This window comes from Mirounga angustirostris, unplaced genomic scaffold (assembly GCF_029215605.1).
Source record: "Mirounga angustirostris isolate CCGP_5_RB_7025 unplaced genomic scaffold, mMirAng1.0.hap1 SCAF_14, whole genome shotgun sequence".
Lineage (NCBI taxonomy): Eukaryota > Metazoa > Chordata > Mammalia > Carnivora > Phocidae > Mirounga > Mirounga angustirostris.
Window position 1 is genome coordinate 65,113,783 of NW_026991722.1, and position 27,115 is coordinate 65,140,897.

The window sequence follows — 27,115 nt, forward strand, 5'->3', positions numbered from 1 at the left end:
TAGATCTAATTAACAGGGTTATAAGTTGTGGTAAGTCCTGTGGGAGCTGAGTTGGGCATGTATGTGGTGGGCTGTCAGGGAAGGCGTCTCTGAGGAGATGACCTTTATATTGAAACCTAGAAAATTAGAAGGAGGCAGCCACGAAATGAGAAAGGACAAGGACAACTGGCTTTGGGTGATTGGCTAGTGGTACAGTTGACTAGTAGGGGGTACAGGGGGGATGGAGAATTCTGTTTTGACCAGATACGTTAAATTTGAGATCAGTGGTACCTAAGTAGAGGTCAGGAATCTGGAGTGTTGGCCGTTTAATGATGAGAATCAAGGGATACAAGTGGTATTTAAAGCCACGAGCCTGGGTGTAGACGGAGGCCCAGGGCTTAGGCTGGGGCACAGGAAGATAGTGATCTGGTCGAGGGAAAGGTCCTTAAGAAAGGGGAACAGATGAGTGAGGGCTTTGGACTTTCGGGCTTAATGGCCACTTGCCCCTAATTCGCCCAGGAGAGGGGCCTGGAGACGGTGAGGACTGAATGGGAGAACGGGCATACAGCGAATTGTGGACGTGGCTTTGGAGGCGTCTGCCACGAAAGGAAACAGACGCTGGTGGGACTTGTGGTGCCCCGCAGACTTTTTTTTTTTTTAAGATTTTATTTATTTGAGCGAGAGAGAATGAGAGAGAGCACATGAGAGGGGGGAGGGTCAGAGGGAGAAGCAGGCTCCCTGCCGAGCAGGGAGCCCGATGCGGGACTCGATCCCGGGACTCCAGGATCATGACCTGAGCCGAAGGCAGTCGCCCAACCAACTGAGCCACCCAGGCGCCCTGACCCGCAGACTTTTTGTAAAGATCCAGGTGAAACCAGGGCAGGCTTGAGCAGGGACGACACATAGCCAGGGCTGGATTGGTATGCGAAAGGTCCAGAGAGAGCATCCCCCACCCGCCCGGGAAAGTGGGGCTTCGAGGCAGAGGCCTCTCGGCCCACCAGCACCTAAGCCCTACCGCGAGCTCCGCCCAGGCACCCTAGGACCAGGCTGTACCTGCTGGGCATGCGCACTTGGCACCAAGCGCCACCGTTCCCTCACGCCCCTCGCCCACTTCCGGGGCGGGTCCGCGGGACCCGGAAGTAATTAGGGAGCTGGGCCCGGAAGTCGGAATCTGGATTGTTTGCCGTCGTTTCTCCGCGCTCGCTGGTCCTGGCACTGCCAGCGCAGCCGCAGCCGCCGCCATGGGGAAGCGACAGCATCAGAAGGACAAGATGTAAGTTGAGCCGCAGCCGGGAGCGGAGCCCCGCTCGGCTCGGTGCCCGCCTGTCCCGCACTCCGCGCCGACCCCTTCCCTCTCTCAGAGCTGGTTCCCAGAGCCACTCTCAAATGCCGCTTCGTCCCAGAAGCCTCTGACCCCTTCCCCAGGCGGAGAATTACCCCCCACCCCATACCCCGGCGCCTAGGTCTCCCGGGCTCCCGGTTCTAACGCACCGTAGGTGTCCTCATCCGAGCGTGGCCCACCCACCACCTCGGCGCTGGGCGAGCACGGGCCCCTTGCACTCTTGAGTTCTGCTCCTGAATCAGCCCCTTGCTGTCCTGCGCCTCCAGTCTCCCTGCGTGCTGGTTCGTCGGGCTGCACTCATGCTCCGAGTTTTGCAGTTTAAAACAAACTAGTCTTGCCCCGTGCTCCCCTCCAGCTGCCACTGTGGTTTGTTGTTGTTTTTCTAACAAGACGTGAAACACTTGCATCTGCTTGCTGTGTTCTGATGTCTCTTGAAACCATTCCAGGCAGGCTTTACTCTGCAGCACTACTCTTGTCAGGATCCCAGTAACTTCTCTGTTGCTAAGTCTAGTAGTCAGTTCACAATTCTCATTTTGTTGGGCTTCTCAACAGCATATGACACAGCTGACCATCTCGCTCCTTCTGAAGCCCTTCTTTAGTATGTGGGACACCATATGGTCTTGGTTTTATGTCTGCCTCAGTGGCCTCTCTATTCTCAGTCTCCTTTGCTGGATCCTCCTCCCTCTCTCCCAGACTTCATACATCCATGTTCTCCACGTTTTCCTCCCTTTACCTTCTTCTTTGTAGTCTCTTCTCTTAAAATAGTCAGCTGCTTACTCAACATCTCCAGTTGGAGGTCTGATAGACATCTCAAATTTAATATGCTCCCCCCTCATTTCCCCCCCTCTCAGTGGTCACACTGCTATTTAGTTTCTTAGGTCAGAAGTCTGGGAGTTAGCCTTGGTGCCTCTCTCCTGCGGCTCTCTCCTCCCCCTGTTCATCGGTAAATCTTTGTGGTTCTTCCAGGAACCACTTCTCACTCATCCACCAACCCTCCCATAGGTGGAGTTTATGTCCGCTCCTCCTTGAACCTTTGTAGTTGCCTCCTGATTGGTTTTCTGCTGCCTCTCTTGCTTGTCCCTCTCTACACAGGCGCCAGAGTGAGGCTTTGAGGACTTATGTTAGATCATGCCAGGGCCCTACTCATAACCCTCCAGCAGCTTTCCATACTGCTTAAAGCTGATCCACAGCTCTTACCCAGCTTCTGGGTAAGACCGAGAGGTCCGACCACCACCCTTCTTCATCTGCTGCCCCATGCCCGTGTGCACACTCTTCTTCAGCGACTTCACCCTTTTCTGAAAACACAACAGCTGTTCCTGTCTCAGGGCTTTTATATGTGATAAGCCTGCTTGGTCCCTCTGCCTGAAAAGTTCTTCCCCGAGATCTTCCCATGGCTAGCTCCTTTGCATCATCAAGACTTCTGTTAAGTTTTGTTCATTTTCTTCAGAGGAAAGCAGGATTGTTTGTATTTGCTTATTAATTTGTGTATCCCTGTGTTCTGTTGTATTTACCACTATGGGTCTGACACAAAGTAGGTGTTTAATAAGCATTTGCTGAATGAGTGAAACGATTCAGTCATCACTTACTTCCAGAGACTGTCCTCTTTATAAAGGGGGGTGGTAGTAATATTCTCTTTCTCTTCTTCAGGTACATTACCTGTGCCGAATACACTCACTTCTATGGTGGCAAGAAACCAGGTAAGGCATGAAATCCTTCTGTTTCCCTTGGTGTGGATGTATGTGTGTGTGTGTGGGGGGGGTGTAATTAAGGAATGATGTCTTCACTATACAATGAGACTGTAAAAATTAATAATGAACAAGAACACAGAGGGGCGCCTGGGTGGCTCAGTCGTTAAGTGTCTGCCTTCGGCTCAGGTCATGATCCCAAGGTCCTGGGATCGAGCCCCACATCGGGCTCCCTGCTCCGCAGGGGGCCTGCTTCTCCCTCTCCCACTCCCCCTGCTTGTGTTCCCTCTCTCGCTGTATCTCTCTCTGTCAAATAAATAAAATCTTAAAAAAAAAAAAAAAAAAGAACACAAAGTGTAGCAGACGGATAGGTTGAGAACACAGATAATTCACAAAAGAGAAAATACACTAAACACATGAGAAATGTTTAATCTTGGTGGTGATATTTTTTGTGTGTGTGAGAGCACGTGTGAGAGCAAAAACAGGCTGGGGGAGGGACAGAGAGAGAGAGAGAGTCTCAAGCAGGCTCCATACTGAGCACGGAGCAGACGTGGGGCTTGATCTCACGACCCGGAGACCATGACCTGAGCTGAAATCAAGAGTCAGACGCTTAACTGATGGCCATCCAGGCGCCCCAGTGGTGATACTTTTTGACATAGATTAAAATAACATTCTTTTTTCTGTCAAGTTAATAAAGAATAAAAAGAATGATAATACCCAAATCTATCAAGGCTGCAGTAAAAAGAGCACATTCTCATTAATTGCTGTTGGGGATAAAACCAGCACAGCTGTCTTGGAAAGCCAAGCCAGACCCCACAGCAAAGGTGTTAGGGTTGTGGGAGAAACCCAACTGCAGTGGCTTAAGCAAGTATGTGCTTTTTCCTCTAAGTATGTTCTTGATGTACTCCATGTGTTCTACTTACTGAAAGGTTTTTTAAACTACACTAGTTTTTGCAGTAGGTAGTTTACATGAACCTTTTCTTAACGTGGGATTGAATTATTGGTAAGAACACATCCATGAGGTTATTCACAGAATAAACTTTCTTTTATTTTCATCTTAAACAGATATTCCACAAGCAAATTTTCGTCGTTTACCTTTTGATCACTGCAGGTAAGAGTTTTGAGTGTTAATCTGTCCCTCCTAGTTGTTTTCTGATACTCATTATTTGACAGTGAATCTGATCCTTGGAGATGCAGATGTGGGTTCTGTCTGTGTTCCCCTACCTAGATCTTCCTTGAATTGAGAAAAGGTGACCTAACAGTGATAAGAACTAATAACTTACTTTCTGTTCATTCTGTGTCTGTATGTTTATGCATTGTTTCTTTTAGCTTCTTTTTTACCTTCCAAGGTAAGTAGACTCTGTCATTAAGCCTATTTTACACTTGAGAGGATCAGTGTTTAAAAGTGGGAAGTCCCTCACCCCGGTGTCACATCTAGAAAGTGATGCCATCGAGGCTTGAACCCCGTGGACTGACTCCGGGCCCATGTCTTTCATGCTTTACTTTTAGTCCAGAGTCTAGGTAGTAACAGCATCAGTAATAGTCATGATACTGTGAACCCCTTCCCCCACACCGGGAACACAGGTTACTGGTGGGGATGGGGAGAGACCCAGCTGTAGAGACACTCAGAGGCTTCTTCCTACCATGGTTAGTATGTGTATGAACAGAAGGTGGGTCTGCTGGAGAAGTGGGGCTAGCATTAATGAACCTCAAGACATTGGGGGTTTGGGGATAGTCCATTTGGGCCTCAGTTTCCCCAAGCTCAAGCTGTGATCATCCCTGCTCTGGACACATGCATCATGTGTGTGTGTCCCATTGGTTTCTGATTCCGTAGGTCACGATGAGCCTCGAGAACTGACAGCGCTCCTAGTGTTCTCCGCCAGACACCACAGGGCAGGAAGGGCCAGGATGCAGCCACTTGGTCTGCCCCTGGAGGCTCCCTCGGAGCACTGAGTGAGGGCTTTCCCTGCTCCTGGCACTTGCTCAGGGAGGGTCAACAAGTGAGACCCAGGCATCATTGGCTGGATTTCTCCCCACCAAGTTTTGTCATCAGCCTCATGGGAATCTGTTCTCATTCAGAGTGTGTATGAATGGATTTTATGGAAATACTTTCATCCTTGGTTCCTAGTTCCTCCAAGAGGTCTCTAAACTGTGTTTCACCCACTTTTTAACTACCTTGGGTTCTGGGTAAAAATGTGCTTTGAGAATATGCCCTTCAAGACCCGTTTGGGAGAAAATGCATGTATGGTGTGTTGCCATTTGGAGCTTGCTTTAGTGTTGGGTCCTGTTTTCATCAGTCCCCAGCAGGATCACCACTGGGTTAGAGTAGTAGGTTGGGCCAGAGAGGGAGGGCTTTCTGGAGCAGCATCTGGGGAGGTGACCCTGTCACTGCCAGGCTGTCCAGGTCCGGGGGACTGACCTGTGCTGACCAAACTTAGAGATGACCGATTTACAAATAAGCCAGGTCAGCCAGGGCTCTTGATGGCTAGCGATGGAAAGGATCCATCCTTTCCTTTCCTTCCTGTGAAAGGAAAAAGGGTACTGGCTCAAGCAAGGTCACCATGTACAGTCTCCCTTCATCTGTATGTTCTGCTTTTCCCAAGTAGATGCTCCACGAGGTGGTAAATGGCTTATGGCAGTCTGGGTCTCTGCAGACCCATCTACCCCCATATCCATGTATTAGAACTTACCCAGGGCTCCTAGGGCACTTGCCTGAGTCATGTGCCTACCCCTTGGACATGTGGGGGGAATTGTGTGCACACTCTAAGCAGGAGCAAGCAGGGCACCCCCAGACCAGGATAGGTCCACCAGAGTCTCTTGGGATGAGAGAGGGCAGCTCTCAGAAGAGTATGGCCTGCATGCCATGTGAGGTTTTAGGGAGTGAATTCCAGTCCTGCTGCCCCAAGACTACCCTCAGGAACCTCTTTTGGGCTCGAACATGATGACACATGTCAGGTGACACGGCAGAGAGAGTGGGGAGAACTCGGCTGCTGTTCCCCCAAGGCCCCCTCAGCACCTCCTGGGACCCTTGCCTTGTATTGATTGGTGTGTGCAGGGAGCTTCTGAGGGGCGAGGATGTGGGGGTCACCTCTGTACTGGCCCCTGGCCCCGGCTGGGCAGAGGAGCCCCGGAATTGTTGGAGGGAAGCAGGGAGGAACAAAGGGAGAAGTCACGGGAGCCACTGCGTGACCCGGAGTGACTCTGGCCTTTCTCAGTCTCTCTCTGCAGCCCTTCGTCTACCCAGTCTGCACCCCTGAAGGCGTCGTCTTTGACTTGCTGTGAGTTTTCCCTTGACTTTAGAGTTAACAAAAGGGGTGAGACTGTGGACACCCACTCAGGAAGGGGGTATGGGACCAGCTGGAGGGGTTGTGGCTTCAGGTAGTGCCAAGCCAGGCCGCACACTGGGGTCTTGGCAACCTCGGGAGCATTGGGTGGCCTCTTGGGGACCCAGGAGAGACTTTAGAGCCTCGGGGATGAGGCCGCAGTGTTGGTGTGACCCCTGGCCAGGCAGCCTTGCTGGCAGGCGCTACTGTCCCTGCTTGGGGTGGCATTGACCTTTCCCCGAGCATGGGGGAGCCTAGGGTTCTAATTGGCCTACCTATACCTGTTTTGGATGTTAATGAACTTGAGTACTTTTCACTTTATGAAAGCAGAGTCATAATTTAGGTACATACTTTCCCAGTGCTGTGTTTTGAAGCATGATGCTCAGTTTTATGTTCCAACATAAACCAGCTTCTGTAACTTTTTCATGCTTCAGTCTCTTTTTAGAGAATGTGGAAAATACTTCAAAATAAAAGGAAAAATTTATCATAATCACACTATCCAGGATAACTACTGTCAACATTTATACTCCTCTTTTTCTGTGAGTTTATTTGTGGTACATGGTTGAGATAATACTGCAAAGATAGTTCCTTTTTTTTTTTTTTTTTAAAGATTTTATTTATTTGACAGAGAGAGACACAGTGAGAGAGGGAACACAAGCGGGGGAGTGGGAGAGAGAGAAGCGGGCCTCCCGCAGAGCAGGGAGCCCAATGCAGGGCTCAATCCCAGGACCCTGGGATCACGACCTGAGCCGAAGGCAGATGCTTAACGACTGAGCCACCCAGGCGCCCCACGCGAAGATAGTTCTGAATCCATTTTTCACTCAGTTGTGTCGTTCAGAATTCTCTGGAAGCCTGACTTTCGATGCTGGCCCAGTATCTCACTGTATGGACGTATCAGCATTTACATGTATCTTTTCTCGCTGGTTTGTGTTGTTTATCCGTAACCACAAAAAAACACTAGGTGTGTTTTTATTGAAACCCACGTATCTAGAAACACTCCTCACTTCCTTGGTCAAGGCAAGGTGCTAGCAGAAGTGAAGCGGAGCGAAGCCCATTTGCAGCTCTCACCCGGACGGGGCCCTCCTGGATGGTGGCCTTGCCACCGGGCCGCACCTGTCCGCCTGGCCGACATTCTCTCCTCTTTTCCCTTCAGTAACATCGTCCCTTGGCTTAAGAAGTATGGGACCAACCCCAGCAATGGAGAGGTAGGTGGCCGGGCAGGAGTTTAAGTGATGCCGAGTGAACGCTATCCTCGCGTCTGTCCTTTGGGTCTGTGGTTTTCGCGTACACACAAGCACGGTAGAGGACCGTTCACGGGGCACTGTGAATGGGACTGTCCTCCCCTCCCTTCCCCACACTGTTCCTTTCTGGAAATGTTCCCTCACGTGCACACTTTTGTGCAGGTGTACATCTTCTTTCCTTGGGCCATGGATGCAGTCACACATGCAAACGCCTCTGTACCTTGCTTTCACACCCCTTGGAGTGTTGGAGATCTGAACACCCGTGCGTCGAGCCCTGCTGTGTTCTGTGGTGGCTGCATGCGTCTTCCTGGGGGGCTGCCGCGGCGTGTTTGAAGTCACCCGCTGTTACGGCGGACAGGGACTACCCTTGTGCACGTTTCTCTGGACACATATACGAGTGTCCTCCCAGGACTGCTGGGTCGCAGGGTGGGTGCATTTTCTGTTTTGGTAGCTACTGGCAAATTGTCCTCCAGGGAAGTTGCAAACGCCTGTTCCCCTTTCCCCCAACGAGTATCAGCAGGTTTTAGACATTTTCCTTGCCTCGCCTCAGTATGAAAGCGTTAATTTTTTTTAAGATTTTATTTTTAAGTAATCTCTGCACCCAACACGGGTTGGGTGCAGAGCCAAGTTCCAGCTTAGTCGCCTTTTCTGCCCCCCCGCCTTGCCTCCATCATAAACCCGTGGGGCTGCTACGTTTCCCACTTTCCTGTGGTCCCTTTACTTCTCGGAGCCCTCGCGTTCCCTCACACTGCAGGCCCATTTCTTCAGTTCCTCAGTTGCAGCCACTTATTCAGCGAGGTGTGAGCCTGTGCTGTGTGCAGGGCCTGTGAGCTGTTGGCTGTGGGAGGCGGAGGCGGTCACCGGCAGGGAGCCGGCGGGGGGGTGGTCTTGGGGAGCGTCTGTGGAGCAGTGCCATCGAAGCTGAGACCGGGGTTGGAGGGGGGAGATGGTGGTAGATAGAGGCCACGTCACGGGGGCCTTGAAGGCCCTGGGGGAGCTCAGGTTTGTTTTGGGGGTGCTGGAACTGGGCAGGGTTTCGGGCAGAAGCGTGTCACGATTGGGACTGTGTTTTAAAGGCTCGCCTTGGCTGCGGTGTGGGAAACAGGACTATAGGGAGGCAAGGGTGGAAGGTGGGAGAGCAGCCAGGGAGCTATGCACTTGTCTGCGCGAGAGGTGCTGTGCAAACTTGGACCAGGAAGAAGGCTGAGGAGGTGGCACAGAGAGGTCGGACCCACCATTGCTGTTACAAATGGACCTGTGGGCCTTGCGGGGCCATCACATCAGGGTCTGTGTTTCCCCGGGGCCGGGGAGAGCCCAGTAGGGGCCTTTTAGTGCAGTCCCATCTTTGGAGGACTGGATCAGTTAGCATGTCCTATGCCAGGGATGCCAGGGACGGACGGGTGGAACCAGGTGATCTAGCCTGTGCTTGGTGTTCCGGGCCAGTGGGGCTTCAGCAGGAAGGCGGACCCCTCAGAAGCAGAGCCCCGAGCGGCAGGAGGGATTTGGGTGCACGAGTAGGGGCAGGCAGTTGGGGTGGAGGTGGAATGAGGAGGGCCAGCAGGGAGGGTGGGCACTTCTGTGTGACCTTGGAGGACAGTCGGCTCCAGGGTGTCTGGGGAGGTGCGTGAGGCTGAGAGGTTAACCTGATGAAATACGGAGACGGCCGGTTCTGGCACCGTGGAGCTGAGAGCCGGCCAGAGCCAGGGCCTTGGAGCTGTGTCTGCTAGGATAAGGCCCTGTCCTGATGGGGAAGGCAACAGGCTGCGTGAGGCCAGGTCAGTTCTGTGACGGAGACCCTGGAGGCCGTGCAGGGTGGAGGCCGCCGTCAGGGAGGCCCAGGAGGACCTGGGCTCTGTGAGGCTTGACGGGGAGGCAGTGAGGGCCAAGCCGTGTGAACCGTGTCCTGGTTGCCAGCGTAGGTAGGACAGGTGAAATGTCACTGGTTCTTTACTTAGCCGAGGTCTTGTTACCTGATTCCTGGAGGCCCTTCTGTGCTGTCTGGACTCTGCTGGCCCCTGTGACAGAGTGTAGGGTGCTGTGGGCCCCTCGCGTCAGGTGGGTGACTCATCAGTGGTCCCTCCCTGCCCTTGGAAGAAAGGGGGCTAGACTGGGGGTGCATGTTCTGGGCCTGGCCACCAGAAAAAGCCTGTGGGCTTTTTTCTCAGACGGTTGAGGTGATGCTTGCAGCCTGGCCTCCCTAAGGAGAGCGCTGTCCTTCGGGTGTCTGCTGTGTCTTTCTCAGTTTTGGTCATTTGGAAGCGTGACTGGCAGTGTTCCTGTGAGGCCTTTTGCTGGGAGCCACTGTGGGCTTCCGGGGGCTTCCTGTGGGGTCCGTGCTGCCTGCCTGTGCCCCGTGATTGGCTTGTGTTCAGGGTCCGTTGCCTTCCCTGATACGAATGCCATGCCGGCCTCAGTGGAACAGCCGGGGTCAGGCTGAGGGTCTGCACTCTGCGCTCCCAGGGGTGGCTTTCCGGCCCCACTGTGCCCCTGGACTCCCTCATGTCTTCTTGTCCATGTTTGTCCTCACGGCCTCGGTCTCCTTCCCCGTGGATATTGTCATCCGGTTGCCTCTGGGCGCTTTTTGTTGCTTTGGGCATTTTGCTTCACGGGTGCTCTGCAGGGCCCCAAAACTTCGGCCTCTGGCCAGGCCCAATATGGCAGCTAACCAAGGGCAGTTCACCAAGGGCTGGCTTGGCCCATGTCACTTCTCGGGGACCCAGGAGGAGCATGTTATGTGCAGGGTCATGACCCAGGCCGCCTGGGCCTGAAGGAGGAGGGCTATCTGATGGGAGCAGCCTCGGAGCGAGGACCCTGTTGTCTGCCCTGAGTTGAATGCTCACCTGCACTGGGCCGGGGAGGGGAGGGCGAGGACACAGGGGCCCGGCCCTGGGATGCCCACCAGCGTTTCCTCTGTGCCTCGCTCGGGTAGGCAGGGCCGGGCCTGCACCAGAGTGGCCAGGGGCCACCAGGATGTGGGCCCTCAGTCAGGCGCTCCTGGGCACGCAGCCTTGCCTCCCCCTATTGGGGTCTCTCCACGGCCCCCTTCACTTGCTCCAACCCAGGCCCCCGACTCCAGGGCAGCTTTTTTCCTCTGGCTGCCTGGACTTTGTTTTATTGTAAGGTTTGCCATAGAAGAGGTAAACCGCAGACAGTGCAGGAACTGTGAAAAATAGAGGACCTATCACTCAGCATGTGGGGGTGTTGATTCCTTCCCCTCTACTTTTTTAAAAAAAATTTTTTTGTTATGTTAATCCCAATACATTACATCATTAGCTTTAGACGTGGTGTTCCATGATTCATTGTTTGTGCATAACACCCAGTGCTCCATGCAGAACGTGCCCTCCTCAATACCCACCACCAGGCCAACCCATCCTCCCCCCCCCCCCCCACTTTTTAATGTTCTTTCTTAAATAGTCCTACAGCAGAACAGTAGGGGCACGCCTGTGTGCCCCGCAGCCAGATGAAGAAATACGTTCATTTTTAACTTCAGAAGTAGTCAGTGCATCAGGGCTCACAATAAAAACGTGTCAACATTTGAGAAGTATAAAACACACCTCCACCCTCAGCCTCTAGGTGGGGGTCGCCCCTGTGAGCGGGTCAGGGTGCTGCTCAGAGGCTGGGGGTTCCGTGGGGCGGCCCCTGCGGCTTTACCTCTTGCCTGCAGCTGTGAAGGCCTGCGTGGTCAGAGACTTTGCCCATCTCTCTGCTTCACCCAGCCTCATAGGCTCCGCGTTTCTTCACATCAGCCACTTACTTGTTATTACTAATTATTAATTCTTCTTCTTCCAGAAACTGGACGGGAGGTCCCTGATCAAGCTGAACTTTGCAAAGAACAAGGAAGGTGAGTGATCCCTTTTACAGCCAATTCAAAGACTGTGCCACAGACCCCAATGCCCCTGCTTCTCACCAAGTTCTCTGCAGAATCCATCATTCCTTTCTGATCAAGCTGGACACTTAATTTTTCAAATATGTAGGGGCGCCTTGGGCTGACTGAGTCAGTGGAGCATGCAACTCTTGATCTCAGGGATGTGAGTTCAAGCCCCACATTGGCAGTAAAGATTACTTAAAATAATAAAATGGTTAAAGTGGCAAAGGTTATGTGTACTTTACCCCAATTAAAAAAAAGATGTAACATAATTTCTCCTTAAAGGTCTAGGTAGTTTAAAGCTGGGGATGGGGTGGGGGATGAAATGTTGAGTTTGGGCACTTCTTCCCACGAGGGCAGTGGGGCCGTGAGGGTTGCTGATGGCCTTTGTGCATACAGTTGGGCCCTGTGGGCATGGACCCTGTCTAGCTGCGACCCTGGTCTGCTCATTGCTGGGGGCAGGAGCTGCTCAGAGGCCCAGGGCAGGTGGGTGTGGGGGTGTGATGGATTTGCCGGGTTCTTCGACTGGGCTTCTCCTCACCACTGCTTGTGAAGCCCACCCCAGCCCAGGGATCTTGCTTTGTAGTCCTCCACACCCTCCGCTGGTCTTGTCAGATACCAGAGCTGAGGTGACTCGCAGGCACCGACCTTGCTCTTGGCTCTTTGTGGGTCTGGCACAGTTCTCTCAGCCCGTGTAGATGCCACGGTTGAGGTTGTCTGCGCTCCCGGCAAGATGCTGAGGCACCTGACGCTGGGGCCTGACACGCCTGTCTCGCCCCAGAGCTGGTGCCAGCTCACCGTAAATGAGGGAGTGGCCTCGACAAAACAGAAGCACAGCGCTTTGTGGACGGTCTTGGAGGTCAGGGAGCTCCACGCTGGTAGCCAAGCACTGTAGACCCCCCACTCTGAGATCGGCTAACTCAGAGGCCCACAGTGTGTCTCTCATTTAGCACATATTTACTGAGTGCCTGCCATGTGCAGAGAGCAGAACAGGCCACATCCCTCCTGGAATAAAAGGAGCTTACGTTATGGTGAGGGAGGAAACTGGAAAACAGCTCCCCATAGCGTGTCAGATGCTGCTGCTTCCAGCAACCGAAGATAAGGAGCGGGGAGGAGAGAGTCATAGCAAGACACGCTGACGGGGTTTGTGTGGGAGTCCGATGAGAGAGGAGGCATAAGGGGATGTGGGGGGAAAGCATTCCAGGCAGAGGGCACAGCCAGTGCAAAGGCCCTGAGGAGGCCTGTATTGCTGGAACAGTGTGAGGGGTGGAAGCAGGGGGCTACGGTCAGAGGGGTCTGGGTTGGGGCGAGCAGAGCAGTCGTGCAGGGCATGGGCAACCACAGGACTCTCCGCTGCCAGCCAGAGAGGAGAGACGAGATCTGACCATTCACCTGGGGTTTTTTTAACATTTTTTACCAGCAAGCACTTTTTTTTTTTTTTTAAGTACACTCCACACCCAGCATGGAGCTCAGTGCAGGGCTGGAACTCACAACCCTGAGATCAAGACCTGAGCTGAGATCAAGAGTTGGATGCTTGGGGCGCCTGGGGGGCTCCGTAGGTTAAGCATCTGCCTTCGGCTCAGGTCATGATCCCAGGGTCCTGGGATCGAGCCCTGAGTCAGACTCCCTGCTCTGCGGGGAGCCTGCTTCTCCCTCTCCTACTCTCCCTGCTGTGTTCCCTCTCTTGCTGTCTCTCTCTGTCAAATAAATAAATAAAATCTTTAAAAAAAATAAAAAAAAATAGGGCGCCTGGGGGTGGCTCAGTTGGTTAAGCGACTGCCTTCGGCTCAGGTCATGATCCTGGAGTCCCTGGATGGAGCCCCACATCGGGCTCCCTGCTCGGCAGGGAGTCTGCTTCTCCCTCTGACCCTCCCCCCTCTCATGTCCTCTCTCTCTCAAATAAATAAAAAATCTTTAAAAAAATATAAAAAAATAAAAAAAAATAAAATCTTAAAGAGTGGGATACTTAACCAACTGAGCCACCCAGGCGCCCCTTTTGCTTTGTTGTTGTTTTATTTTTTTTTATTTTTTTTAAAGATTTTTATTTATTTTTTAGAGAGCAAGCGAGAGAGAAACAGCATGAGAGGGGAGAGGGTCAGAGGGAGAAGCAGGCTCCCCGCTGAGCCGGGAGCCCGATGCGGGACTCGATCCCAGGACCCTGGGATCATGACCTGAGCCGAAGGCAGACGCTTAACCATCTGAGCCACCCAGGCGCCCTTTGTTGTTGTTTTAAAAGATGCGAGAGCATGGGCATGTGCGTGAGGAGGGGGAGGGGCAGAGGGAGAGGAGGAGAGAGAATCCTCAAGCAGACTCCACGCTGAGCACGGAGCCTGCCATGGGGCTCAGTTCCAGGACCCTGAGACCATGACCTGAGTCGAAGTCAAGAGTCGAACGCTTAACCAACTGAGCCACCCAGGTGCCCCTTTGGCTTTGTTTTTAATTGAAAACTGCAGACACATGAAAGTAGAGAGAATTAGTATGGTGATCCCCTGCCCCGTAGCCATCACCCAGCTTCAGTTCCTGTCCACTCAGGGCTGTGTGATTTTATCTGCTCCCCTGTGGCACCTGCTTCGGTAATTTTGAAGCAAGTATCAGATACCATGTCATTTCATGCCTAAGTACTTCAGTGTGTATCTGTAAATGATAAGGACTTAAAAAGTAATCAGTACTATCATCACACCTAAAAATTTAACGGGAATTCTTTAGTATCATCAGATATCCAGCCCGTAGTCAAAATTCTGGAATGCTTTCATAATTTTTTTTTTATAGTTTTCAAATTAAGATTATTTATTTATTTGACAGAGAGAGAGACAGCCAGAGAGGGAACACAAGCAGGGGGAGTGGGAGAGGGAGAAGCAGGCTTCCCGCCGAGCAGGGAGCCCGATGTGGGGCTCAATCCCAGGACCCTGGGACCATGACCTGAGCCGAAGGCAGACACTTAATGACTGAGCCACCCAGGCACCCCTCAAATCAAGATTTTTTTAAAAGTCCACACAAATCCGTGTGATTGCTATCTCCTCAATCTCTGATCTTTTTTTCCACAATGTATTCATTGGGACTTACTTGAATGGGCTTCCTGGCTGCCTGGTGTGGAGTCAGCAGGGCAGGGGTGGGGAGGGCAGTGGGAGTTTGTTGCAGTAATGCAGGCGAGGGTAAAGGAGGTTAGGGAACGTGGCAAGGTCTGAGATGGAGGAGGAAGATCTTGTCTAGGGTGGTGGCTGCTAGCGGCGGGCTGGGGGCTGATGGTGCAGACTCCTCCAAGGAAGGCCATGCAGGGCTTGGGTTTTGCAGGATGACTGGGAGTTCCCCACTGGGATTGGAGCAGGGGGCGTGAGCGGCTGACTGTCCCTCTGGGTCTCCGTTCTGGGCCTGCTGACACGGGGTTCTGCCTCCTCCCTTGCTCTGACCTTAGCCCTTTCTCTGACTGGTTTTGCATGGGCCTTCTTTCTAGGAAAGTACCACTGCCCAGTGCTGTTCACCGTGTTCACCAACAACACCCACATCGTAGCTGTCAGGACCACTGGTAACGTCTACACCTATGAGGTGGGTTCTCAGGAACTGTGTCACATGTAGGCTTTTCAGGTGTGTGGCTCAGGGCGACCCTGGGCTGGCGCTGAGTTTGCACCAGGCACCGTGGGCACAGCCTGGCCTCGTCAGTGCAGTCGGGAAGAGGTGTGCCCTTCCTGCGGCCTCCAGACCGGAAACCTGGCGTGTGGTTTTGTACCCCAGGGGTCTGCCCCACAGTCTTTGTCTTCATTGATCAGGCCCTGGGAGGGAATCTGTGCTCTGAGGGCAGGCCCAGGCCTGAGGGGAGTGCTGAGCCAGGCGCTCCCCCCCCCCGCACCGCCGCTGGCATCCCCTGGAGGGGCAGATGCAGGATGGTGGGCAGGCCCCGCTCCCTGCCCCCAGCCTGCTGCTCCGGGTGGGCCGGCAGAGGGCACAGCAGCAGCCGTGTTGGCGCCGTGTGGCAGGGAAGCCCCCTCTGAGCTGTTTTCCCACCTGTCCCTGGCCATTGGCAGGGTCTGGGTGGCCAGCGCTGTCCTAGGGGCTCCGGGGTCGCTTTTGCCCAAAGAGTACACAGATTTGGTGCAAGGGGTTTGGTAGAGCTGCATGGCCGGCCTTGTTGAGCCTGTTTGCTGATGTCACGTGTGTAATGGGAGTGTCCTTCGGTGAGCCTTGCTGAGATGGCTGATTCGAGTGTCCGGGGGCTCAGCAGGCTCCGCCCTGCGTGGTGGGGCTCTCGGCAGTGGGTACATGGTCAGGCCGTCCTTTTCCTCACCCCTGGAGTGGCGCTGGCACCCACCCAGGGCCAGGGTTGGGGCAGGCACCATAACGGTGGGCTCCCTCCTGGCTGCAGGCAGTGGAGCAGCTAAATATCAAGGCCAAGAATTTCCGAGACCTGCTGACGGACGAGCCCTTCTCTCGGCAGGACATCATCACCCTCCAGGTGGGTGCCCTCTGCCAATCCCACCTCCCTGCCCAGGCTCTGGGGCCTGACTGGTTGCGGTTTCCCAGCTGCCCCCAGCTCCTGGCAGCGCCCCCAGCCCCAGCGCCCCTGCTCTCTGTCAGCCCAGGTCTTCACACGGCCGCTTCCATCTGGCTGTCACATCTCTCCTTCCGATGCCTGTCCTTGCTGTGTCAGGGCCGCTCATCTCTGCCCCCAAAGCCATGTCCGTATCCAAGTGGGAGAGGACAGGCTGGTGTGTGCCCTGCCCCAGCGTCGAGCATAGGCGTGCCTCTAGGTGTCAGCCCTGAGTGGGTTCCTGAAAGACCTGGACTTAGAAACCTCGGAGATGGCCTTCGTGGGCCGTTCCTGTCCTTGGCATGTCCCATCCTCTTCAGCGGTCCATGTGTGCTCCCTCCCACGGGGTGGGCTTGCCGTCACCAGGGCCCGAGGCACTGCGGGCCCTGTGGCATCCGGGCTGAAGGGAGCGCGGGGGGCTGTGGGAGGCCTAAGGTGGCTGCCCCATGCCTGCCCACATCCCCTAGATGAACGTCCGTTCGTGCTCATCAGCCGTGTGCCGGGGAGAAGGGGACACAGTGTGCCACTGTCCCCACCCCTGCTTGTGGCCCTGCCTGGGCAGAGCCTGCTCCTGACCCCTGGTGCCCTCTGTTCCCTGCTCGATAGCCCAGATCTCTGTGCTGTCCCCGGCCTCTCTCCTTCCGGGCCCAGGACCCTCAGGCCGCCTGCCCATCCTTTGCTGCCCGGCTCACTCTGCTGCGTGTGTTCTTTTTGCTGCAGGACCCCACCAATTTGGACAAATTCAACGTCTCCAATTTCTTCCATGTGAAGAATAACCTAAAAATAACAGATCCTGGTAGGTACAACCACAGCTGGCCTGGGTGCCAGGGCTTTGGGTGAAACAGGTCAGTGCTTTCTGGGTAAAGCCCTCACCTTGCTGGCGGCGGGAGCACCCAGGAGCCTTGCCCAATCCCAGACCGGCTGATGCTTCGCTTCTGTGCCGAGGTTCGCAGGACCGCACTTGCCCACGCCCGCCCACAGGGGCCTGATGTGGGGAGTCCCAGCTGGGGCCCATATGCTTGGTGCCCACAGCCGCATACAGTGGAGGCCTGGCTCCTGCCTCCGCCCCAGGGTCCCTTGAGGCCACGTCCTCTCCCAGGTCCTCCTCTCGCTCCTTAGAAATTGTCTCTGTTCCCATTGCGGGGACAGGTGATGACTGCGGGCTGCTGGGTCCCTCTGGTGTGGACGCAGGTCCTGGGAGGGGGTGTGACTGGGGCCAGGGCACAGCTGGGGACGGAGTCCAGAGCTGACCACAGCCGAAACTGTGGGCGGGCTGACTTGCTATCCTTGCGGGCTGTTGCCTCGAGCTCTTCCCCGCACCCCCTCCCCTGCATCGTGGCCACCAGGAAAGTGTCACCGTGTGGAGGCTTGGGTTACTTGGCCTGCGTCCTATTCCGGGCTTCTGCTGTTGCAGCTGGCTCTGGCCTCCTGTCCCTGTCACGCCTGTCTGGGGACATTGCTGGGGGATCGGCTGGCTGAGCAGGGACTCTGTGCTGTTTTGTAGATGAGGAAAAGGCCAGACAGGACCCATCTTATTATTTGAAAAATACGAACACCGAGACCCGCGAGACACTGCAGGAGCTCTATAAGGAGTTCAAAGGGGACGAGGTCCTGGCAGCCACCATGAAGTTCCCCGAGAAGAAGAAAGTGGACAAGCTGAATGCTGTGAGTAGGCAGAGGGCCACACAGCTGCCAGCGTAGCCAGCCTGCGCTCAGAGGGGTCCTGGGGGAAGGGACTCGTGGGGGCCCTGGCATACATTTGGAGGGAGGTGGCCAGGACCCCTCAGAGCCCAGCTACCCCTTGGGGGCCCAGAGGTGGCCTTCACTGAGGCTGGGGGTGGCAGGGCGTGTGCTGGGGGCCACACGGGGTCTCTATCTCACCCTGGCCCGAGCTCAGCAGCCTGGAGTGGGGAGGCTGGGTGGACCTCTGCCTGGTTACCACGGGACACTGTAGCCTCGGGACAGTGGGGAAGGGACAGAGCTGGTTCCTTGGTGCCCAGAGGAAACCCAGGGAGAGACTGCAGGGGTGTTTGAGGGTGCAGTGGTGCTGAGAGGAGGGCACAGCTGGTGCCCACCGCCTGGGTGTCACGTTTGCTTCTTGCAACACCCACTGGTTGGCCCCGAGGCCCCCAGTTGGCAGTGATGGTGCCAGGATTTGTGCCCCGGCCTGTCTGGCCCCAAAGCTGCTCCTTCCCCTGTTCAGGCAGGGCTATGGGGGATAGCGTGGCTCCCAGAGAATTATCCAGGAAAACTTGCAAGAGGAAAGAAAGTTTGTTCACAGTCCCACCCCTTTAAAACAATAGCGCTTAGCATTTTGGTGTATTTCTTTCTGATGGGGAGAAATCCCCCCCTTTTTTTTTCCTTCTCTGTCTTGGATAAAAATACAACATATTGGGGCTTATTTTTTCCTGATTGGAAAAGCAATCTGTTTACTGTAAAAGACTGAAACCTTTGAAAAGGAATTAGAGTCCCTCGTACTGTGAACCTCAGCAGTGACCAGTTCCTAGTTCAGTCCAGGGCCTCAGCTGCCACGAGAGTCTTGGCCAGTTGGGCCTCAGCCTCCTGCCCGGTCCAGGCCCTTCGTCGCACGTGCCCCCGCTCGGTCCCCTCACTCCCTGAGCCTTTAGGGAGAGGGCCAAGCGCCCCGGAAGCCCCTGCTGGGCTCTGTGGGTGGCGGCCAGGGACAGCTTTTTGGAGGAAGGGCCCCGAGCGGCCCCAAGCCGTGGGGTCTCGGCCTCCCGGGCCGCTGCTCATGGGCCCCCTGGTTTCCTGTGCAGGCGCACTATTCCACTGGGAAGGTCAGCGCCTCCTTCACCTCCACCGCCATGGTTCCGGAGACCACGCACGAAGCAGGTAGCTGCCCGTGCGCCTGCGTCCTCAGCAGTGCTGCCTCACAGCGGCCGAGGGCGGGCGTCCTGCCCCCCCCGCCCCAAGCGTCACTCCATCGTGCCCGGCCCTCACGGGGGCTTCGGCAGCTCCCACGTGGTCAGGCAGCGACGGGCTGCAGCAGGGGCCCGGCCGGGGGCAGGAGGTCCTCCCTCTACCCGTCGGGGCTGCACCACCCTGGGCTCCAGCCCACGTCCCACCTCAGCACTGGCCCTGCACCCCTTCCTCTCGTGTTTTCGGCCTAACAGGTCCCCTTCCTCCCCTTCCTCCCCACCGACCCCACGTGTCCAGGCTTTTCTAGTACCCCCCGCCCCCCCGTTGCCGAGCCGCGCCCCGTCCCTCTGCCCCCTACACCCACCCTGTCCTGCGGCCAGGGTCCTGTGAGCCCGGGCTTGGCCGGGGCCGAGCCTTGGGCTCTCCCCAGAGCCTGGTGTGTGGGGTCGGGGGGTGTTGCCCCAGCCAGAGGGCAGCACAGAGCTCGGGCCTCGGTTTGCAGCTGCCATCGACGAGGACGTACTGCGCTACCAGTTTGTGAAGAAGAAGGGCTACGTGCGGCTGCACACCAACAAGGGCGACCTCAACCTGGAGCTGCACTGCGACATGGTGCGTGTGGCCGCCGTCCCCGCCCCGAGCCCGCGCTCCCTTCCAGGGTCTTAAATCCGTAGCTGCCCTTGGTATGCGCTTGTGGTAGGACGAATGTCCCACTTGGTCCCTAGAAGGCCTGGGACCCGCACTTCCCTCGCCGGAAGGGACCCCGTTAGCCGCGCACTGTGTTTCCTGGGCCCGTGTTCTGGGCAGGGGCGTGTGCACCCATCACACGAAAGGGGTCAGGCTCCCCCCCCACACACACCCCTGCCCCCCACCTGCTTGAGCGTCTCTCGGCGGCCCTCGCTCCGGGTCACGGCAGATGCCGGTGTCCGCAGCTCAGCCTCACGGGTCCTGCTTTACCGCGTCCGGGCCGCGCAGCTGACCGGCAGCCCTGCTGAGAAGGGCCCCGGTGGTGCTTGCGCTCCTCCCGTCGGCTGCTCCTCACCTCACAGAGGTATCTGGGCTGTTCTGTAGACGCCAAAGACCTGTGAAAACTTCATCAAGCTTTGCAAGAAGCAGTATTACGACGGCACCATCTTCCACAGATCCATCAGGAACTTTGTGGTGAGTGACGAGAGTCGCACTGGCCGCACACCTGCGCGTCCGTGGAGGCCGTGGGACTCCTGGCCGGGGCGCGTGCTGCAGGCGACTCCTGGGAGTCGTACCCGTGAGCCCCTGCTCCTCGGGCGGGGAACGTGCGGGGGGCTGACCCCCACGCTGGGGTCCTGAGGGGGGTGGCCCGGGAGGGCGCTCTCCTCACCAGAGGTAGGTGGGCCGCGGCTGCAGGGCCGGGCAGGGGTTCGGGCTCATGGGCACAGCTTGCTGACTGGCTTTGGTTCCTCTCACAGATCCAGGGGGGTGACCCCACCGGCACAGGCACAGGTAGGCCGAGGGCTCCCCCGGCAGCTTTGGCTTCTCTATAGGCCATGGGGGGGCGGGGGGCTGGTGGGGGGGGCCGTGTTGAGAGTTCCAGATGTGGAATCTGATAGGCCAGCCACCAACCTGCTGTGTGACCTCAGGCACATCCCTCAGTTTTCTCACTTTGAGAGGGTCGCAAGGCCTGGATGGACAGGGAGAGGCAACACGATGCCCTCTGGCCGCTCTAGAGACCCCTCTGGGCCTGTCGGCTCCGAGGCCCAGGCCGCTCCCTCACCCAGTGTGGTGTGAGCAGTCATGACCTGCAGCTTCCACCCTTTACTCCCTGAACTAGGGGTCCGGCCCCACGCAGGGTTCCGAGGGGCCAGGGGGCTGGGGAGGGATCCATGGGGAGATGGTGACGAGGGTCCCTCGGGGCCAGGGCTGCCCTCTGAAGTACTCGGCGGTGCCCCTCGGCACTCAGCACACATTTCTGGAGCTGGGCTGCGTCCCACTGGCGGCACTGGGCCGGGACCCCGGCGTCGGTGCCACCAGCCATGCTGCTTCTCTTGCAGGCGGGGAGTCGTACTGGGGAAAGCCCTTCAAAGACGAGTTCCGGCCCAACCTCTCGCACACGGGCCGGGGCATCCTCAGCATGGCCAACTCGGGGCCCAACGCCAACAAGTCTCAGTTGTGAGTCAGCGGGCGCCTGTGGGTGGGTCCTCCCTCTCAGCTTTGTCTTAAAGGGTGTGCTCAACCTGAATCTCGCCCAGAAAGTGGGCAGCGCCCTGGAGGAGACTCCTACCTCCCCCATGTGTGTGCCTTGTGGCGCGGGCCCACGAAGTAACGTGGGTGGTTGCTCAGAGACCCAGGGAGGCCGCGGGAGGTGGCAGATGCTGGCCCCAGGCAGGGGGTGGCCTAGGATGTGCACTGCATTTATAGAAACGGGGAGACCTGGGGAGGGCATGAGAATTGTGCTTGCAGCGCTGATAATGTCTGATGCGTGCAACACCTAGGCTGGTCCTAGCGGGTCAGCCGAGGGGGTGAGAATGGGCTAGAAGTATGGGCCCGGGTGGCCCCGTGTTCTGATGGAAAGGCAGGGGGTGAGGGCCCAACGGGAGTGAGTGTGGGGAGGGGAGCGGCCAGACCCAGCCTGGCAGGGCAGGGGTGGAGGGGCATCTTCGGGGTGGTAGCAAGACAGTTTTCTTTTTCTTTCTTTTTTTTTTTTTTAATTTTTTTTTTATTTTAATTTTTTAAAGATTTTATTTATTGGAGAGAGAGAGAATGAGAGAGAGCACATGAGAGGGGGGAGGGTCAGAGGGAGAAGCAGACTCCCTGCTGAGCAGAGAGCCCGATGCGGGACTCGATCCAGGGACTCCAGGATCATGACCTGAGCCGAAGGCAGTCGCTTAACCAACTGAGCCACCAGGCGCCCAGCAAGACAGTTTTCTAGAGGAGCCTCACGCCATGGGGTGGGCAGGACAGGGGAGATTCGTCTGCGCAACGTGGCGGCTGGTGATGGTGGCATCGGGGGTGACGGCTTTCCTGCACATTTGATGGGATTCCCCTGCAGAACCGTCCGGTTGGGTGGAATGGGGGTGCCCATCCAGCCAGGGTTTCTCTTGACCTGTCTGTCATTCCCTCTCTGGGAGCTGTAGGAGTTCACCTGAGTTTCATTATTTCTGATTTTTAAAAATTCTTTGTTTCTGCTTGTTCTTTGTCAACTCCTTCCTCTTTGTTTTTTATGAGGAGGTTTGTATTTTTCTTCAGAGCTTTTTAGATTAGGCGTCTGTATTCCAGATATTTTTTTCCAGGTATTTCCAGTTGGAAAAATCACCCATAGTACTTTAAAATATATTCCAGTATATATTCTGAGCCACCGAGGTGCTCCTAATTTGATATTTTAAAATCAAAATTCTTTTCCAATTCTGTTGCTCATAGAGAGAAAGTCTATTTTTGGGGGTGCCTGGATGGCTCAGTTAATAAGCATCTGCCTTCAGCTCAGGTCATGATCCAGGGTCCTGGGATCGAGTCCCGCCTTAGGCTCTCTGCTCAGCGGGGAGTTCGCTTCTCCCTCTGCCCCTCCCCCCTGCCCCCCTGCTTGTGTGCATGCACGCACTCTCTCTCTGAAACAACCTTTTTTTAAAAAATTGATTTTAGATCTAACTGCTTTATTAAAATCTCTTAAAATTGGAATGGTTTTTATTAAGAGTGTCTTGGGTTTCCTAGATACTCACGTTTATCAGCACAAGGTGGTGTTCCGCTCTTCCAGCGTGAACACCAGTCCCCTCCCGGTCAGGCCTGTAAGGAGAGGACGTGGGCGTCCTGCTGTCCAGGTTACATGCTCTTTTGCCATCTGATCAAATTTGTTGCTGGGCCTACTTTTTGGGAGAGGCTGTGTTTCCAGATGCTTTTCTCTTAGCATCTGTTACTCTGGTCAGAGCGTTTTCTCTTCCTTCTGGAATTTGTGGATAGAAGCTCTGGGTTGACCAGCCTTGCTGTCACTGTTTTGTCCTGGAATAAACCTGGGCTGGTCCTCGCCGCACCGGGTGGTCCACCGGCCACTGCTTTAGGCCGCGTGCCACAGTCCTCACCCCAGAGCCGGGGCTGGCTGGTCAGCTACCTTACCAAGCAGACCCCAATGTAAGTTAACCCTCCCCAGTGTGCACAGCCTGGGGAGGGTTAGCTTACATTGGGGTCTGCTTGGTAAGGTAGCTTGCCAAGGACAGCTTTTGCGCATTCTTCACACTAATTCCTTAGTCGGGTTCCACTTTGTGCGCCATCTGGGTAGCTTCTGTTTTGCCAGAATGTAACTGGTCCATCTCTAGCTTTCCAAACTTCCGTGGTGTCTGCATTCCCGCTCTCCTTAATGGTTTACGGAGGGCTTTTCTGGTTTTATTTTATGTAATTTCCTTCTGTTTCCATCTTCACTGGCTTCCTCCGGTTTCTCTCCTTTCTCAGGTTCCGCCTCCACAAATATCCAGGTCTGCACATGCTGACGGGCACGCACTTCCCAGCTTCACTGTCTTCTTAGGTCAAAGAACGAATCATAGACTTTACTTCCTTTCTGGTATATCTTTGTTTGCCCTGTTATTGCTTGTCTTTCCTTCTCTTCAGGACTCTTTCATTCCCTTTTAAGCTTCCCGACCTGTGTTAGAAACGCATGGCAGAGAGACCCACCTGGTGGCCAGAGTTCAGGTCTGCACACTTGTGGGCATTGGCGTCTGTGGAGACTTGCCCGCTGGCCGTGTCTGGTCAGGCCTGGTGGGCTCAGAAGTGGTGCTGTCCCCGATGGAGTGGGTTTCTGGAAAGGGCCTCTGTCCCTTGCTGACTGTGCGTGCCGTGGGCCGTCGGGACGTGGGCGGCATCGTTTGGTGTCCCGGGAGGGCAGCCCTGCCCACACTGCTTCTCTCCATCTCTTGTTAGACCTCTTTCCTTTCTTTTACTTGGAGCTTTCCAGATTCTCGAAGCTTTAGGGCCGTCTTTTTAATGACACACACTTAGATTTGGGGTTATTTTAATTCAAACTGACGGTCTTAGGTGCATACTTCCAGTCAGTATCCATATTTTCTGTTATCCTAATTTGTACTTCCTGGTTCCCTCCCCCCTTTTTTTTTAAATTTTTCATTTCTTATTTTTCTCCTGCTGTGGAAGTTAAGTGTCACTTCTGGCTTTAAGTAGATTTAAAGTCTGCAGTTACCAGTTAATCTCTCTCTCCTTTTCTCATAGACAGACCCTGCCCGAGCCGTCCCCCCAGCCCAGCCAGCTCCCAGGTTCAGATAGCTGGACATTTAAATTTCACTCATTTCTATACCAAATTCGATGTGAAAGTTTACTAGGTCAGCATTTAGGGGTGTTTACCTACGTTCCTCGGCGTCTTTGCTCCCTTTCCTGCCCGTGTCCTTTCTTTCAGTTCAGCATCCCTGCTTCTTCAGCTGCTGTCACAATGGGACGGGCTCAGGTGTCCTGTCTCCCCCTCTGCCCGCGGGCTCTGGCAGTGTCTGTCCGCCAGAAGCTGGCAGCAGCCGGGGCTGGAGGCAGAGCTGGGGTCCCGGTCCCCTGGGCGGCCTTGGCTGACGGCCTGCCCTGACCAGGCAGGGTGTGGGGGCCGCACACACAAGGAACTCCAGCTTCCCAGAGCTGCTTTGGGGGGATGGGGATGCCTGGTGTGTGCCCAGAAGTCTTGGGGGCTAAGCAGGCTACGGGGGAAGCTCGCAGGCTTTTCCTGATTCCCCTTCTCCTCCTCGCCCAGCTTTATCACCTTTCGCTCCTGCGCGTACCTCGACAAGAAGCACACCATCTTTGGGCGGTAAGAGATCTGGGGTGCTGGTGCGGGTAGGCTTCTTCCCCAGTGGGACCCTCTCACTGCCTTGCCCCCACACCTGGCTCAGTGCCTGCTTGCCCCCACAACCATCACTGCTGCGGTCACGGCCACACAGAAGTGGGGACTTGGGCCTTTCTGTTGGCCAGGGGACGTGGCTCCGCAGACCTGCCAGCCGAGGGGCGGGCCGCTCTAGCCCCCTCTGGCCAGCTGCTGTGTCCAAACTCGCCCCCCTTGGGCTCCCCTCTGGCTGGGTCCAATTTGCAAGTCTGGGCACGTCCTCGCCTCTCTGTCCTCTTGTCCTATGAAGGCCCAGATGGTATTTCCAGCTTGTGGCCTCGTGGCGTGTCACACCCCTCAGCTCGGCAGCCTGTCACACAAAAAGCGCTAGGGTGCATGGAAGCAGTGCGAGTACTGTGGCCCGCTGGCCCTGCTCTGACCACCCCCCCGCCCAACCTCAGGCCTCTCATCCCTATGGCACCTTCTCAGGCCCATCCTCTGCCCCTCTTCCCACCATGCCACAGGGACTTGGCTTTTGGGGGTGCCCTGCCCTGGGGCACACTCAGAGGTACCCCTGTCCCTCGGCCGCAGGGTTGTTGGGGGCTTTGACACACTGACAGCCATGGAGAACGTGGAGAGCGACCCCAAAACCGACCGCCCTAAGGTATGTGCCGAGAGAGAACGGGGGATCGCCGCCCAGGCTGGGCACCGGGCAGGCGGGTTTGGAGGGGCCTGCTGCCTCCTGCTGTCCCCTCACTTGCCCCCCTCTGCTGCTAGGAGGAGATCCGCATCGACTCCACCACGGTGTTTGTGGACCCCTACGAGGAGGCCGATGCTCAGGTGAGGGGGCCACCAGGGGGGCAGGGGCTGCGGGGACCCTGCCCGGCCTGCGGGGCTCCGGGCCAGCCGTCACCGTGCTCCGTCACAGATTGCTGAGCAGCGCAAGACGACGCAGCTCGAGGAGGCAGCCCCAGAAAGCACAGGAAAAACCCACCAGCCCAAGCCGGGGAGCCAGGGCCCCCAGACGTACCGCCAGGGGGTGGGCAAGTACATCAATCCAGCGGCCACGTGAGTGCAGTGAGGGTGCGCGTCCCGTCTGCGTGCTGCTCTCCCAGCCTCCCAGTGCCCACGGGTCAGACGCTGCCCGTGGCGAGCGAGCACCGGGCATGGGGGGTGAGCAGGTGCCGGGGGGGGGGGGGGGAGTGCCACCGTGCACGAGGACCCCAGGGGTGGGGGGGCTGCGTATGTGACTGTGACCTCACACCGAGCAGGTGCTGCGGGAGGGCGTGGGTTCCCAGCGCGGGGGACTGGTCCACGCCCAGCAGCCAGAGCGAGTCTCCGCTTTCCAGGAAACGGGCAGCAGAGGAAGAGCCCTCCACCAGCACAGCTGTCCCTGTGGCCAAGAAGAAGCCCAGCCGAGGCTTTGGGGACTTCAGCTCATGGTAGCAGCAGGTCGGCCCCTCTGGAGCCCCGGAGGGACTCAGGGCTGGGGGCCTGTGTCCACATCACAGAGTTCTCTGCCCTTCCGACTACAGCTCACTAAAGCTCTTACTTGTTGCCCGAGTCCCCTTTCCTGGCCCTCGGAGTCCACGGGCCTTCCCAGCCTTCACCGGGTACAGTGGCCCCGGGCCGAGCCCGAGCCCACGTCTCAGACTGCCGGGCATGGGCTGTTGCCCTTAGGCCCGCCTTGCAGCCCGGCCGGGGAGGAAGGCAGTCTCCTGCCTCTGGCTCTCCTACCCTCCCCCACCCCGTCTGCGTCCTTGACTCGGGGACTGTTTACTCAGTGGGGCACCTGGGACCTGGTTAGAAACACCGGCTTGCAGAGCCCGGACCTCCTCCCCTGGGGCCGCAGGCTGGGCGCTGCACCTGCGTGCTGCCCATGCTGGGGAGCTCCTGCCGCCCGGCCCAGGTGGGGGCTGTGCCCAGGACCCCCTGCCCCAGGATGGTAAGCAGAGCGCACGTGGGAGCAGCTGCCCACCCCCCGCCCCCCGGGCCTGACTTCGTGCTCAAACAGTCGATCCCTCACCCCAGCACTAGGGCTTCCAGACCGGCCTCACCAGCGTTTCCGGACTTAAAGAATCCCTTCCCTTGACTTTATTTTTCTATAAATGTAAAAAAAAAAACAAAAAAAACCCTAACGTGTGCAGGCCCGCCCTTTGTTTTCTGTTCGTTCTGTAGCCCGTGCCAGCGTGGCTTCCCTGCTCCTGACCTTGACGCCGCTACCTCGGCTTTCCCAGAGCACCTCTGCAGAAGCGTGGCGACAGCTGTCCACCCCTCACACCCACTCCCAAGGCCTGTCGTCCTCGGGCTGGCACGGGCCACGACCCCCTCCAGCTGGTCACACTGCAAACTTCAGGCTCGGTCCTTGGTTCTTTCCTTCACCCAAGCCTCAGATGTCCACAGCGGCTCCAGAACATACCTGGGCTCCCCCTTTTCCACCTCTGATGCTGAACCCCAGACCCAAGCCTGGTCTCTCGCTGCCTCGGTTCAAGCCCCTCGTGCACGTCC

General features: G+C 56.3%; 1 protein-coding gene across 3 annotated transcripts; it reads left to right on the forward strand.

The window, feature by feature from the left end:
• The first annotated feature begins 867 nt into the window (after positions 1–867).
• On the forward strand, positions 868–26,704 carry PPIL2 (peptidylprolyl isomerase like 2). Of its 3 annotated transcripts, none has more exons than XM_045887188.2 (20): positions 869–1,252; positions 2,969–3,018; positions 4,072–4,117; positions 6,222–6,284; positions 7,483–7,534; positions 11,360–11,411; positions 14,887–14,978; positions 15,793–15,882; positions 16,678–16,753; positions 17,462–17,622; positions 18,735–18,810; positions 19,340–19,446; positions 19,906–19,995; positions 20,280–20,313; positions 20,862–20,979; positions 24,539–24,595; positions 25,199–25,271; positions 25,385–25,447; positions 25,536–25,690; positions 25,957–26,059. In XM_045887188.2, exons 1-19 carry the CDS (start codon positions 1,221–1,223, stop codon positions 25,677–25,679), a joined length of 1,476 nt encoding a protein of 491 aa, XP_045743144.1. In that variant the 5' UTR covers positions 869–1,220; the 3' UTR covers positions 25,680–25,690; positions 25,957–26,059. The 3 variants fall into 3 exon arrangements, with proteins under 3 accessions (XP_064434131.1, XP_045743144.1, XP_045743142.1); XM_045887186.3 differs by having other exon boundaries at positions 1,064–1,252; positions 25,536–25,675; positions 25,957–26,704; XM_064578061.1 differs by lacking the exon at positions 6,222–6,284 and having other exon boundaries at positions 868–1,252; positions 25,536–25,675; positions 25,957–26,704.
• The last annotated feature ends 411 nt before the right edge of the window (positions 26,705–27,115 follow it).